At 50.0% G+C, this 14566-nt stretch overlaps 1 protein-coding gene across 1 annotated transcript in view; it reads right to left on the minus strand.

Moving 5' to 3' along the window:
- The window catches only part of dennd4c (DENN/MADD domain containing 4C), a 47225-nt gene that overhangs the window by 22715 nt on the left and 9944 nt on the right, over positions 1-14566 (minus strand). Inside the window, 11 exon segments of the mRNA XM_060035624.1 lie at positions 136-348; positions 1220-1308; positions 1800-1975; positions 2556-2700; positions 4280-4338; positions 4698-4764; positions 5371-5612; positions 6194-6363; positions 7194-7263; positions 8163-8415; positions 13355-13665. Coding sequence (XP_059891607.1) covers positions 136-348; positions 1220-1308; positions 1800-1975; positions 2556-2700; positions 4280-4338; positions 4698-4764; positions 5371-5612; positions 6194-6363; positions 7194-7263; positions 8163-8415; positions 13355-13653 — 1783 coding nt within the window. The 5' untranslated portion in view covers positions 13654-13665.

Genomic DNA, 14566 nt, shown 5'->3' on the forward strand with positions numbered 1-14566 from the left:
GGAGGGGGAGAGAGCGAGGGGGAGAGCGAGGGGGAGAGCGCTATGAGAGGGAGCGAGGGGGAGGGCGAGGGGGAGAGAGTGGGGGAGAGGGAGCGAGGGCGAGGGGGAGGGCGAGGGCGAGGGGGCTGCCAGCACCTTGCAGGTCGTAGAGGGAGTCGGCGGAGGTAGCCTTCTCAGACGGCGCCTGGGTGATGGGCTTCAGGTAGCTGCGGTAGCCCTTCAGGATGGTGGCCATGAAGCGCAGGAACACCTCCTGGATCTCCATCTCCCGCAGCGTGGTCTTCTTGTGCAGGGTGAAGTCCACCTCCACGGGGCTGGCCTCCACTGGGGGGGCCTCTGCTCTCCGCGCTACGGGGGGGGGGGGGTTGATATTGAAATCACGATTATTCAAACGATTATTTTTTAGTTTAAAAACATGATGTATTTATTCAGCACGTCTCTCCCAAAAAACACTTCGTCACTGAGAACGTCACTGAAATTTTGCCTTAGAAAGATACACAAAATGGTCAAATAGAAAATGTTCAAATCTAAAGTAATGTACAGATATGTATCCAGCTGTTCTTTGCATAACATACACTGAATGAAAATAAATAAATAAATAAAGACATCTCTGTTATATTAGTTGATCGCTCAAAATGCGATTCATCAGATAGCCCTAGCAGACGTTTTTACAAAACCAGAAACTAAAGAAATGTGTATTTGTTATTTGGTTGGATTTTGTGTGTCTCTACGGTGTACGGTTGTGTGTGTCTTTAAGAGAGGGAGGGCATGTAGCCTAGGACCCCAGGGGGGACTGAAACCCAGGCCCACTGCCTACAGGGTCAACGCATGAGGGGTAGAGACACTGAGCGGCCACAGGTCTTTAGCTTTTACCTAACTCCTAGTTTGTGTCATAGTTACAAAGGAGGGCTTTCTTTCCCCTTAAATGGTGATGATCTATAGATGACCTTTTCAAATGAAAGAGAAAGAGAAAGAGAGAAGGAGTGAAAGCGAAAGAGAAATTCCTTTGAATTAGTTAAATATTAAATATTTGGACTTTCGACTATTTTTGCAGACCTTATTGTTGCGGAACAATAAAGTCAGGACCAGAACTAGAAGTACGACAGTATGACCTATGATCAGTCACTTATGAGTAAGGAGTTAGGAGTTAGGAGTGGAGGTGTTGGGAGTCAGGAGTCAAGGTGAGTCGAGGTGAGGTGAGGCAGGCCTGCGTTCGTACCGGCGGCCAGAGTGCTCAGGGAATTGACCAGGCTCTTGCACGGCTTCTTGGGAAGGTTCTTCCAGCTGCTGTGTCTCTTCTCGTCAGACCTGTCACAAAGTCAAGAAGAGGAAGATATAGTGAAAAACACCAAAATGGCCGAGTTTAGCCGAGAGCAACCGTCATAACCGAGGTGATTCGTTAGATCTTCATCATTTGCCTGGTGAAGCTAGATAAATAGCCCAACAGCGTGTGTTGCTGGTAGAATCCCCTCCTCGAGGAAACACAATTTAGCAGTCGTAGCACAAAAAAAAGCTTTTACTATTGTGTAGAAACTTATCCTGGCTATCTTTGTTGTAAGGGAATGTGTTAACCTAGCGATTTTAAATGCTTGTCACTTGTTTCTATGAACACCCTTACGGTACCGACAGAGACATATTGTCGTTTCTCTTTCTTCTGACAAATGTACTTATCATAAGTTGCCTTGGATAAAAGCGTCTGAACGTGCTAAACAACCTGAATGTAAATGTGCATTACATCGCGTCGCCCAGTCGACCGAGGGGGGAGAGAGAGGGGTGCGGGGGACCGGTGTGTGACGTACTGGTAGATGGTCTGGGTGTCCAGGTCCACACAGACCACGTCGGGCGGGGGGTCGTAGAGGTCGAAGTAGCGGGAGTCCACCCCCACGATGAAGGGGCAGGGCGCGTTGAGGACGTCGGCCAGCGAGAGCGGGCACAGGGGGACGTAGGGGCACTGCCACTGGAAGGGGAAGATCATCTGGAGAGGGGGAGAGGGGGAGAGGGGGTGGATGACACAGGAAGTATGGAAGCAACACTAAGCCTAACCACACACATCGGATGGAAGGGACTTCGATCCGAGTCGATGTCGTGGCTTTGATCTCGCAGAACAGAGAATTGATAAATGACAGCCAAGCAAAAACACAAAAGAAACGTACTAAACGTTACCCGTAACTGTGAAACAAACTCTCCCCTTCTAGTGAGGGAGAGGGGAGGGGAGACAGCGAGGGGGTGAGTGAGGGAGAGGGCCAGGGGGAGAGAGAGGGAGAGGGACTCACGGCCACCACGGTGGAGAGGGAGGGAGCGAGAGGGGGACAGCGAGGGGGTGAGTGAGGGAGAGGGCCAGGGGGAGAGAGAGGGAGAGGGACTCACGTCCGCCACGGTGGAGAGGGAGGGAGCGAGAGGGGGACAGCGAGGGGGTGAGTGAGGGAGAGGGCCAGGGGGAGAGAGAGGGAGAGGGACTCACGTCCGCCACGGTGGAGAGGGAGGGAGCGAGAGGGGGACAGCGAGGGGGTGAGTGAGGGAGAGGGCCAGGGGGAGAGAGAGGGAGAGGGACTCACGGCCACCACGGCCTCGGCCACCCCGGTCAGCACGTCGGGCCTCAGCGAGTGCAGCAGGATCTTGCTCTCCATCAGCACCAGGTGCAGCAGCGTGCCGCAGTTCTCCGGGCCCAGGTTGGTCACCAGGGTGCCGTAGTCCGCCCCGCTGGGGGCGCAAGGGGGAAGGTCGTTCATCAGTCATTCAGTCTTACTTATAATGCAATCGACGGAATTGCATTATAAGTAGGGCTGGGTAAAAAAATCGATTTAATCGATTTTGGATCGATTTCATTTAAATTCTCTAATATCGACTCATAGGGCATGAGATCAATTTTTTATTTTTTTATTTTATTTTTTTAGTTTGTTACCATCATTATTATTTTTGCACTTTAATGAACAATGCCTTAATGCAATTTGCTGTGATGGCATGTTGTAGTTCAAGTACACTTTCACTTGCAATTCCTTTCTAATTTCAAATTTGCACTTTTGAGACTTGAGACAGTTTAGTTTACAGCTCAAACTTAAACTGTCCAATTTACAAGTTTGCACTTAAAACCTGTTGTTTAAGATGAAAAGAAAAAATAAAGTACATTTGTATTTTGTAACAAAGTTGAGCCATTTTCATTATTTAAGAGCAGATTGAATCAAATCGTGATTAATCCATTCAGAACCTTATGAATCGAAATCTAATCGATTTAGGAAATTGGCACAGCCCTAATTATATACTAACCCTTTATTTTATTTATATGTATTCTTTTGCATTATTTTATTGCCACTTTTTTTTGGAATGCTGACCTTGTTTCCCCAATACATCCAGTTATGTAACACCCAATAAAATAAGTTGAAAGGGAGCAGGAAAGAAGGAGATAAGTGCAGAGGCAGTGAGGAAGAGGAGACATGAATGGATGAGGGGATCCAGACAGCTGTTGTGTTTCTAAAACGTTTCACATGAACGGGCCTACGATGAGAAAACCAGGACAACCCAAGCAATGTGAGACGATTACCCCAGACTAGTGAAACTAAAGTCAGGCAGGGAAACAAAAAGCCTGCGATCGCGATAAACAAGTTCACATCCAAGTTGTCCAAGCGTTATTAAAGCTGTTTTTCTAACAATTATCAATCCGAAACCAGGGAATTAAGCGCTACAACCATCTGTGCTGTGTGCCTTGCTCCAGTCCATGCAGGAGTCATTTAGATAATGGAATCTTTTTTCACATTTCCCGGAGAAACTGACTTTGGTTTGGGAAGTTGGCAGTGGGAGGGTTGACCTTGGAAAACTTAAAAACGGGCACAATTAGCCCGGTGGCGTGCCAGGAAAATGAAATGGATTTCTTTTATAGCTTCGCTGCTTCCCCACTGGAACGCTTCGCCTTCTCGGTGATGGTGCAGAGGCACCCCACCCAAACTATGTCTGGAGTAAGACCCAGTCCCCACTCCTACGTCCACTTGGCAGGGGTGTAGAGTAATGAATTAACTACTCCAGCTACTGAAATCTAGTAGCTTTTTTTGTGTTGATGCACTTTTTGGGGTATTTTTTCTTGGTGTAGTGTGCAGAATTGTGTGGCACCTTGCGGAACATACTTAAATATAACTTTAGTATTTCTAAGTATGTTTTGATTAGTATAAAATCCCCACTAAAATACCTAATATATATATTCTACTGCTGCTACTACCATGTGTTTTGTACTTTCACTTTGAACAAAAGAATGTGCTTAAGCACTAAATGTCAACTCATGCTCACTCACCTGAGAGGTAAGGGGGTGCAGACTGGCTGGGAGAGCATCAGGGTGTCAAACGCCGAGAGCTGATAGGAACATTTCAGGTTATGACATGTGACCAGCCACAGATGTTATGTTATCAGGCCGCAATTAACACAATAAAAGCCCCTCCCCAACATTTTTGCAAATAGAGTTAAAAGATAATAATGTTGGAATACATACATAAACATGTGGGGTAACTGATGGGAGGGGTGTGAGTGAGTGAGTGAGTGAGTGAGTGAGTGAGTGAGTGAGTGAGTGAGTGAGTGAGTGAGTGAGTGAGTGAGTGAGTGAGTGAGTGAGTGAGTGAGTGAGTGAGTGAGTGAGTGAGTGAGTGAGTGAGTGAGTGAGTGAGTGAGTGAGTGAGTGAGAGAGAGAGAGAGAGAGTGAGTGAGTGAGTGTTCACCTGAACAAGGATTCTTGGCCTCTGTGGGGAAGGGAACGATACGTTGTGCATGAAGTGTGAGATGTGCCTGTGAGAGAAGAGAGAAGATCCACAGAGAGATGGGTTATTGTCTCGCCTCTGCAGTTCAGGGCTGTGATAACCCCTACATGCACTTTTACTTTCTAATTTTGCTCCCATAACCCTACATGTTCCCTTCAGGGATTAATAGAGTGTTTTCTATTTTGTGTGTCTCATGCTTGTTACTTCACCCCAGTATATTTATTTATATACATTTCCCCAGTATTTTATCAACGCCTTAACTGATTGATTTTATGAAATACCCTATCATATAAAATATACATCTTATCTTATCATCATACATCTCATGGCCTCAGCGTTCTGATGTTGGTAGCTAGCCACCATGTGACGTTCGTTAACTTCAGCCAGCAGCCTTCTGACGCCGAAGCCCCAGACCCCCATCCTGGGACCACGAGCCACGCCAACGTCTGCGGTCGCGGCCCGACCCAAACCCTCCTCCATCTCCTTCTCGCCCACGCGACCAGCGACCCCCCGGCGACCAGCGACCCCCGGCGACCCCCGGCGACCCCCGGCCCCCAGCGACCCCCGGCGACCAGCGACCCCCGGCGACCAGCGACCCCCGGCGACCCCCGGCGACCCCCTGCGACCCCCTTACTTCTCGATGGGCAGCGGCTGCGGGCCCGAGAAGGACAGCTGGTGCAGGAACACCAGGAACTTGCGGAAGGAGTCGAAGAAGGGCCAGCGGGAGAGCAGGCAGATGCACTTGTTGGCCGTGACGTGGCGGCCCGGCACCGGCCTCCTCTCCACCGTGGTGAGCAGACCCAGCTGGATCTTCTGCTTCTCGCTCAGCAGCTCCTCGGAGTAGGGCTCGTAGAACTGGATGGCCGCGCCGTACACCTGGTGGAGCAGAGGCCGTCTCAGTACTCGGGAACAAAACAAACGACAAATAACCGCCGCTTCTTCTGTGAATCGCGCCCGATTGCAGATTGTACTCAAAAAAATGACGGAAGAGAACAGAGGGCAGTGGATCCCCCCCCACCCCACCTTCAGGGAACACCTGAAGACTGACTGACAGGAACGTCTGAATCTCAAGCTGCACCGCTGTTCACGTTATTATTTAGCTCTGGTGTACCATCGCTGAGGGAGTCACAAGGCATCGGGGAACACGATAGATCCGGTGTAACCGTTTGCATTACTACTCATACAAAACTATTTTGGCTTTTATTCCTACGTCTACTTCGTTAAAAAAATGAACTGTGGACACCCAGATCTCTGTTGTATTTGATGTTGTCCTCATGTAACTTTAGATAAAAGCGTCTGCTGAATGAGCGTCATGTAAACGATAAGAGGTAAGTGGACTGCATGTATACAGCGCTTTTGTAACCCGTGGCCACTCAAAGGGCTTTGCAAAAATGCCCAACATTCAGCCATTGGCTGGCATGTGGCTCAGGGGTCTGAGGGGGTGGAGGCCAGCTCACCTTCTCCCCCGTGGAGATGGTCAGGACGAAGGTGGAGAACACAGGCAGGGGGTCCTTGGTGCTGGGGGCCCAGCACTCGATCTTGGCCCCCATGGGCAGACAGAAGAGGGGCACGGACTCGGACAGCGGGAAGGACTCGTAGTCATCCTCCGGGTAGCGGAAGATGAGACCTGAGGACACGGAAACACGAGGAGGAGGAGGAGGAGGAGGAGGAGGAGGAGGAGGAGGAGGAGGATGTTGTGAATCAAAAATTTGAATTTCTGCGCTAAAATACCAGAAAGAATTCACTTAACCTTCACATACGTATCTAGTCAAATAAGTTATATATTTGAAGAAACAAGGTCTTTGAAGCGAGGGCGACATTATGTCAATATTAACTCCTTTTGTGGGAAAAAAAATAGACTGACAAGTCATTTCAAAAACATAAAAATTTGTTTTGACAGGAAACACTGCGGGCAAAGATTACTTAAACAGCCGATTCACAGGGAAACATACGGCCGTAGATACCGACACTGTGGGTGAGGTTGCACAAATTCACACTCATGTGTTTGTTTAACGTGTTTGACTTCTGTGTGTCGTGGCTGTGTGTTTATTTCACAAGGAACCATTTCGCAATGTAAGTTAGAGGCATTCAGAAGCAAAGATCAAAATTAAAAAGGTCTAGCAGATGCTACAGCAGTTCCCCAGATACTATCTCATAACAGAAGGCATTCTGTCAAATTAGGGTGCGGTTGTGGTCACTTATAGCGGGAAACACATGGCCTTGAGCGTTGCTGTGTTAGCATTGTAGCTCTCTCGCCAGCAACAGTAAGACCCATAGGAAGTCGGGGCAGAGGGGATGAGCCATCGACCCGTGACTCATGACAAGCAACAACACACAGAAAGGTCGGCATTCAAACACAATTACAGAGCATTTCACAGAGAAAAAGTCAGAAACTCCTGCAAGCAAGGTTGAAGTGTAAAAAAAACTGCAGACAAAATAACATCAACCAAAACTCACCGGCTTTGTACGTGATGGAGTTGGACGAGGACACAGACTTCTTGTAACACAAGAACACGTTGGAGCCCCACTGGAAAGACAAAGGGACACAAGACACACAGAGAGAACCACCGTTAGAGTCTCGGTTTAGCCGACGACGTTGGAACAAACGCTTGAAACTCTGGAGGGTTCCACACCAGCACACAAATGGAAAACGGGAAATGGACTGCACTTATACTGCGCTTCTCCAACCAATGGCCGCTGAAAAGATTTTTCAATCGTTGCCTAACATTCACCCATTCATGCACACATTCACACACCGACGGCGGAGTCAGCCACGCAGGGCGACAGCCAGCGCGTCGGGAGCAGTCAGGGTGAGGCGTCTCGCTCGGGGACGCCTCGACGCTCAGCTAGGAGGAGCCGGGGATCGAACGAGCGACCTTTCCAGTTACAAGCAAACCCGCTCCACCTCCTGAGCCACACGCCGCCCCCACGACACCACACATCCAAACCCTGCGCATCCCCCAGGTAGGGCTTTGACTCCGAACTCCGTTATTCGAATACAATTTGAATATCAAAAAATAAATCAAAATTCTAACGAATATTAGGTAGCCCTTAATATTCAAACCTGTTATGGGCAGGCCAAGAGGGAGAGACGTCGGAGAACCCGACGCAGTCTATTCATAATATTGTAATGACCACGGAAGAGGCAGTGAATGAAGTATTGATTAGACAGCGATTTATCAGAAACCTAATAAACCGTTGGAACACGCAAGACCGGTAACCATAGCAACGCCGGTAAACAAACCCCGCAAAGCCCAATCCAGGTCTTACTGAAGGCATTTAATGGTCAAAATATGATTGATAAATATTCGAATACATTAGAATATCAATATTAATAAACAAACGAACTTCGAATATGATTCTTGGGCAAAAGTCAGCGCCCTGCCCCAGGTCACCCCTACCCCCTCCTCCTCCGCCGCCGCTCACCATGCCGCAGTTGAGGTTCTTCTCCACCTTGCAGAAGGTGTGTGGCGGCGTCTCGCCCTTGCTGGTGACGATGACGCAGATGTCGGTGACGGCCAGCGAGTTCTGCGGCTGCACGGCGGGCCCCCGGCGGTAGTTGATGAAGATGCGCTGGGAGGTGGTGGAGCTGTTGTTGACGTTGGCGCAGCGGCCGTAGGGCGTGGCCTGCAGCACCTCGCACCCCTGGATGAGGCGCTCCTTGCCCTCGTACAGCACCCTGTGGGGGGGGGGGGGGGGGGGGGACGCAAGGCACCCACGGGTGTCGCTTTAGAATGAGGGGACGTCATTGCATTGAGAAACGTCGTCGGTTAACAAACAGTTAGTTAACCTTTAACTAAAGGTCTAATCATGTTTACTAATGGGGTTCATCAGCCACGGTGTTAATTAATACTTTGAATAGGGTAGGGGTTAGGGTGGAAACTCACCCTAACACTAACCCCGATGCTAACGCTATAAACAAAAGCTTAATACTGCATTTACTAATGTTAACTAATGGTTTATAATTGTACACTTGTTGAGTTTCTAATTAATGTGGCTGTCTATGGCTGATACGGAGAAATGATATTCATGGGATAAGATGAGAAGAGATTATTGTGCGACATTTGGTATTGTTGTGATACAACTCAAATGCGCCCATTCCTGGAGTTAAAGATAAGGTAATCCATTTTGGCATAAGACTTTGCTGTTAAACCCTTCATACATTTTATTTCAATTATTTCAGTATGTGGATACTAACTTTCCTTTATTAGTCACAGTTGCAATAACAACTGCTGTGACTAATCTCTCTAGCCTTTGCAATCGAGCTAGACTGGGTGTGCACATCATGAATCCACTTACAATACTATCTGTCTAACGGCAAATAACTGATAAGGTGCCACAGAAATGAACAAATGCATCGATGCCATTTAGTAAAACCAATTTTGATGCGTTTTAAAATGTCAAGACAAGGTGATTTCCCATCACCAGCTGCCCGCTTCATTCCTAGCTGTCATAAGCTTGATCTGACTTCAAATCACCCCTATTTTCACATCAAATTAACAAACAGCAATGAGCAGAACTGTCTGAAGCACCCACTCTTCGCTGGCAAAACAATACAGCACAATAATTATCGCCCTAAAATCATAGTACTGCAAGGCACCCATCAACACGATGTGTCAAGAGTTCAGTGCATCATCATCCTAGGCCGTGATGTTCCAGCGGAACAACCGGTAGCAGCAACGACCAACAAAAGCTTTGGAGACTCGACAACACACTGATGAAACCGTGTCAAAACGCTAATAGGACTGTGGCTCCGTCCTTGCACTTGTGTGTTGAAAGCGTCATCATTTGCAGACACTGACCAGAACACGTCGACATTGACTGTGCGCAGGTCGCTAGACATGACGACTTTACGAGCCAGCGTGACAGAGGTGAATTAATGGATGCTTGAGGCAGCTGTGATCAAGCAGAAAAGCCTCCCCCCTCAAAAGGAACTCAGCCTCATTTCGACTCGTACACAACATTCCCTTTCCAGTCTCGGCAAAATATATACACACTTTAATGTTTTGTGTATTCTATTTTAGAAGGTTTTATTGTGGTTTGTACCATCACTGTTTTTTTTCCATGCCAATGAAGCCAATTGTGGAAGGGAGGGATATAGAGGGAGACGGCGAGAGAGCAAGACAACAAGTGAGCCAGACAGAGAGAGAGAGAGAGAGAGAGAGATTCAGGCATGGGGATTTGAAAGACCTGAAGGGAGTGAGAGAGAGCGAGGGCGAGAGAGTGAGAGCGAGAGAGCGAGAGCGAGTGTGAGAGTGCACGACTGAGAGAAAGAGAGATCAAGAGAGAGAGCAAGAGGGAGAGAAAGCAAGAGGGAGAGAGAGAGTGAGCGAGAGAGAGCGAGAGAGAGCGAGGGAGAGATTCAGGCATGGAGATTTGAAAGACCTGAAGGCTTTTGCGCGGCGGCTCCTCTGTGACCTGCATTCACCAGGTAGGAGTGTCACCCCTGTGTGGAAACCAAGATGGCAGATAGCGGCGCGGCAGTTCAAAGTGCCGGATGTTTGACGCGGGCTAATGTCCACACGTCTGGCCCAGAGACCAGGCCCTGGGCACACCAGTTCACAGGGAGTGCTTGGTTAAACAACTCATGAGTCAGTGTCTTGATATGCGAATGGTTGATTTCTTCATTTGTTTTGGGTATAAAGCAGGGCTGACTCAACCCAGCTGTTTACGCCGGTGTCGCTTCTTTTGACTCGGCTATAGAACTGAGGGAGAACCTTCAAGAGAAGCAGGGGAGAGCCCGAAGACGTCTTAGGAACTGAGGAAGAGCCTTCAAGAGAAGCAGAGGAGAGCCCGAAGACGTCTTAGGAACTGAGGAAGAGCCTTCAAGAGAAGCAGAGGAGAACCAACCAAGAAATCTGCTGAAACGAGAAGGACCTGGTCATTGGACTGCAGAAGCGGGACAGCCTTCTGTTGTTAGAGGCTCTCTCTCTCTCACTCACTCCCTCCCTCCCTCCCTCCCTCCCTCCCTCCCTCCCACTCAGTCTCTCAATCTCTCTCTCGCTCTCCGTCTCAAAAGCAGGAGAGCGTCAATGAGAGAGATTCCTCACGGCGGGCTACATTCAGTCAAGTGATCCAAGCGTCACCGCGTCACATGGCTGCAGGGCTTCCACCCTGCCTCCCTCCCCCCCTCCCCCCCTCCCCCCCCCACACACACACACACACACACACACACACACACCATCGGCGATGTCAGCTGCTCTCTCTCTCCTTCCATCAGGGTCCATCAGACACTTTGTGAGTGAAGGAGACGACTGAGTAACGGCCGTGGAGCGAAGCGTTCCCCGGTGGACAAAGAGGACCGCTCATGGGGAATGATTCGGGGGATTAACCTCCAGGAGGCCGGCACAGCGTTTGCCAGGACGTTTAAAAAGGAAACGGCACAATGAAGACAGCCACAGCAAACGGGCACCACAGTCGTTATTTGTGTAGGGGAATAAACACTTAAAACCCGAGAATTGAGGGTATAGACCCTAAGGGAGGAGATGTGCCAAGATGCCAATGGCCCTTTAAATGATGGCATCACCTGGTGCTCCCCTGGCGCCGTGTCAGCCAATCGGACGAGAGGAACAGCACTAACACTAAAGCACCAGAGACGGGGCCAGCCTGGTGACTGATTTAGGTGTTTGGCTCTTCGTGTGCCAGGATCTGAACAATGGCTGAATCACAGACCGCCTGCTCTTCATTCCCGGTTAAGGAGTGAGAGATATACAATTATGATTGTTACCATTTTATAACTGGAGCTCTGGGCTGTTCCAGTGGGGCCAACGAGAACAAACATACAATCATGCCGAGAGATGGCCTTTAATCTGGCTTCAGGGAGAAGCTGTAATCAAAGCCCATTCTTACTGCCATTGCAAAGTTCAACAGTGAACCTCACAGAGTGGATGTGAAATACACAAAGCGTGTTTATAGTGTGTAGACAACCAAGTCTCATTAGGCTGAACTTAAGTGCACCTGATTTCTGATTGGCCAACAAGTCAGGGGAATCCCTGTATAACCTGGTCTGGCCTCCCAGCTGGCCGCCTGTCTGACCAGGCGAGAGTAATCTCTCAGGAACCACGGCGGGACATATGATCTGCTGTTTACACATATCTGAGCCGACTCGCACCGCCGTGCTCCCAAACCCGGTCCACAGTCCACAACATCCCACCCCCCAAACAGTGCAATGGGGAATAGACTGCATTTATTTACTGCTTCTCTAACCAGCGGCCCCTCAAAGCGCCTTAAAACACTGCCTGATTTTCACCATTTCGACGGGGATATCAGCCCCGCAAGGCGACAGCCAGCTCGTCAGGAGCAGGCAGGGTGAGGCGTCTTGCTCAAGCACCCCATGAAACTCAGCTAGGAGGAGTCGGGGATCGAACTGGCAACCTGCCGGTTACCAGCTGCCCTGCTCTACCTCCTGAGGGCACATGCCACCCCGATGTCACATGCCGCCCACCACGCAGTCCCTAACAAACGCTTCCAACACTGAGCTTTGGATTTCTTGGAACCGACGAGGTGACATAACGCAGAGCCCCTTCTCCGTCTTGGGAGAAGTGTGAACACGTGCGGTGTGGAAGTACAGGCGTCGACGTTCAGCAGACCAGAGGCCGCGGAACTGGAACCTCTAGTTATGAGTTATTGTTCCGAGGAGCCGAGAGGGAAACACAGGGCACGGGATTGGTTGCGACATTCCACCAAGGCTGGATCCATCTCGCTTCGGACGGACAAAAGATGTGTGTGAGGGAGCCAAGATAAGCAAGCGTTGGAGTTGCATCATCGTTCCTGTTCCCTCGCCTCATTCACTGGGCCGATTCAAGGTCGAGGCATGACAGTGAAATAGCCTTTTTACGGGAAGGACGGAAAAGTTTTGCCCCCCATATGGGCAAATAACGTTGCAAATATTTACACAGCAGAGCAAGCGGCCGGCCCTGAATCAAGAGACGAGCGCGTTATAAACACACCGGTCCTAAATTCCCAATTACCCTCTCCACTCAGGACTCAAAACACCCGGTAATGTCTCGCGTCTGAAATCAACCGAAGAAAGAAGGGGATCGCCTAGCAACCCCGGAACACTCTGGCTGCATTCTAAAATGGAGTCGCTCCGTTCCACTCTCGCTGCAGGCTTTCTCCCCGTCCAGTTCAGTTCAATTATATATTTGTATAGCCCTTGATCACCGGTACAGTCTCAAAGGGCTTAACAGGCCGTATGTTTATGACACCCCCTTGACCCTAGCACCCCAGAGAGCAAGAAGGAGAAGGAACGCAGAGTGGGGGATCCCTCCTTCAGGGTGGGGGATCCCTCCTTCAGGGTGGGGGATCCCTCCTTCAGAGTGGGGGATCCCTCCTTCAGAGTGGGGGGTCCCTCCTTCAGAGTGGGGGGTCCCTCCTTCAGAGTGGGGGTCCCTCCTTCAGAGTGGGGGATCCCTCCTTCAGAGTGGGGGATCCCTCCTTCAGAGTGGGGGATCCCTCCTTCAGAGTGGGGAATCCCTCCTTCCAGGGATGATCAGGAGTGCAAAGGGCGCCCTTATCGACATACATAAAGGCTCAACATCTTAAATCGGGCAGGTCCGTTGTGAACCGTACACATGCCTAGCCTCGGCCCTCTTTCCCCCCTGGTGGGGTCCACTCACCCAATGTCGATGAGGGGGGGCTTGACGCGGCACCTCTTGTAGCAGAGGAACAGCTCGGGGCTCTTGAGGCTGCCGTGGTTGAGGTTGGCCTGCAGCCCCCCGGGGGTGATGTCGATGCAGGTGAAGCCCTCCGGCACCGCCTCTCCTGCCGAGCGGTTGATGACCGCCAGGTCCACGATGGGCGCCTTGGGCCCGCTGGACTTGGTCTCCGACAGGTCCTGCTCCAGGGGCGTGGACTTATCCGTGAGGCCGGCCACCACGAAGTAGTCCGTCACACGGTGGCCTTTGTCCTCGATCATGGCTGGGTTGACCTGGCGAGGGAGGAGCGATTAATAATGATAATAATATCAATAATAATACGATTAATGTTGATAGCATGGCGGGGTGGACCTGGGAAGGGAGGAGGATGGATCAATACTAATGATATTAATATCACGGTGAAAGGAGAAATTGTATTGACGGACAACCTCACCCGTGTTTGTCCGATGTGTGATGGGGTGATGGCTAGTTATAGCTAGCACTAGTATAGTAAGCACTAAGTACTAGTATAGCTGCCATTCCCTGCATAACAGATTCAGTTTACAGTCGATGCAAAGGGACGGCAAGCAGTGAGCAGATCTCCACTGCTCAGTACAAAACCCATGACTTTTATTTTGATAATAAAAACGAGCCTTTGATTGGTCAGGATTGAGCTCTGGTTGAACCTGATCGCCCAATGAGCAGAGTTTTGTGTGCCTCCGATGAGGAGGGAAGGGGCTAGGATTCAGTGGTTAATCCCCACGGTTGAAGGGAGCTGGTTTGTGTTGTTTTTTTTTGCTGCTCCATCAAACCTTGAGCCACACAAACTGCTCTCAAACACAGAGAGCTGAGGGGACAGACACCGACCGCCCGGGAATGCACCCGGTTAGGGCCTGTGGAGTCCCATTGAGAATTGGAATGGAGCCCACATGCAGGATTGGTGCTTAACTTGTTCTTAGCTGAACCGTATGTCTTGAGGAACCGTACGTCTTGAGGCTGTCGCTCTAAAAAGGAGCGGGGAAAGCCAGTAAAGAACTCTTGATCACCGAGGGCCGGACACTCACTCACACACCCACACACACACACAAGATCAAGAAGTCGGGAGAGAGCCTTGCCTTCGGCGGCCAGACTCCTGCTGAACTCAAAGGAATGTTTCAAAATGCCTGCGTGATCATAAATCAGGAGGACGTCTTA

This window comes from Gadus macrocephalus, chromosome 17 (genome assembly GCF_031168955.1).
Source record: "Gadus macrocephalus chromosome 17, ASM3116895v1".
Taxonomy (NCBI): domain Eukaryota; kingdom Metazoa; phylum Chordata; class Actinopteri; order Gadiformes; family Gadidae; genus Gadus; species Gadus macrocephalus.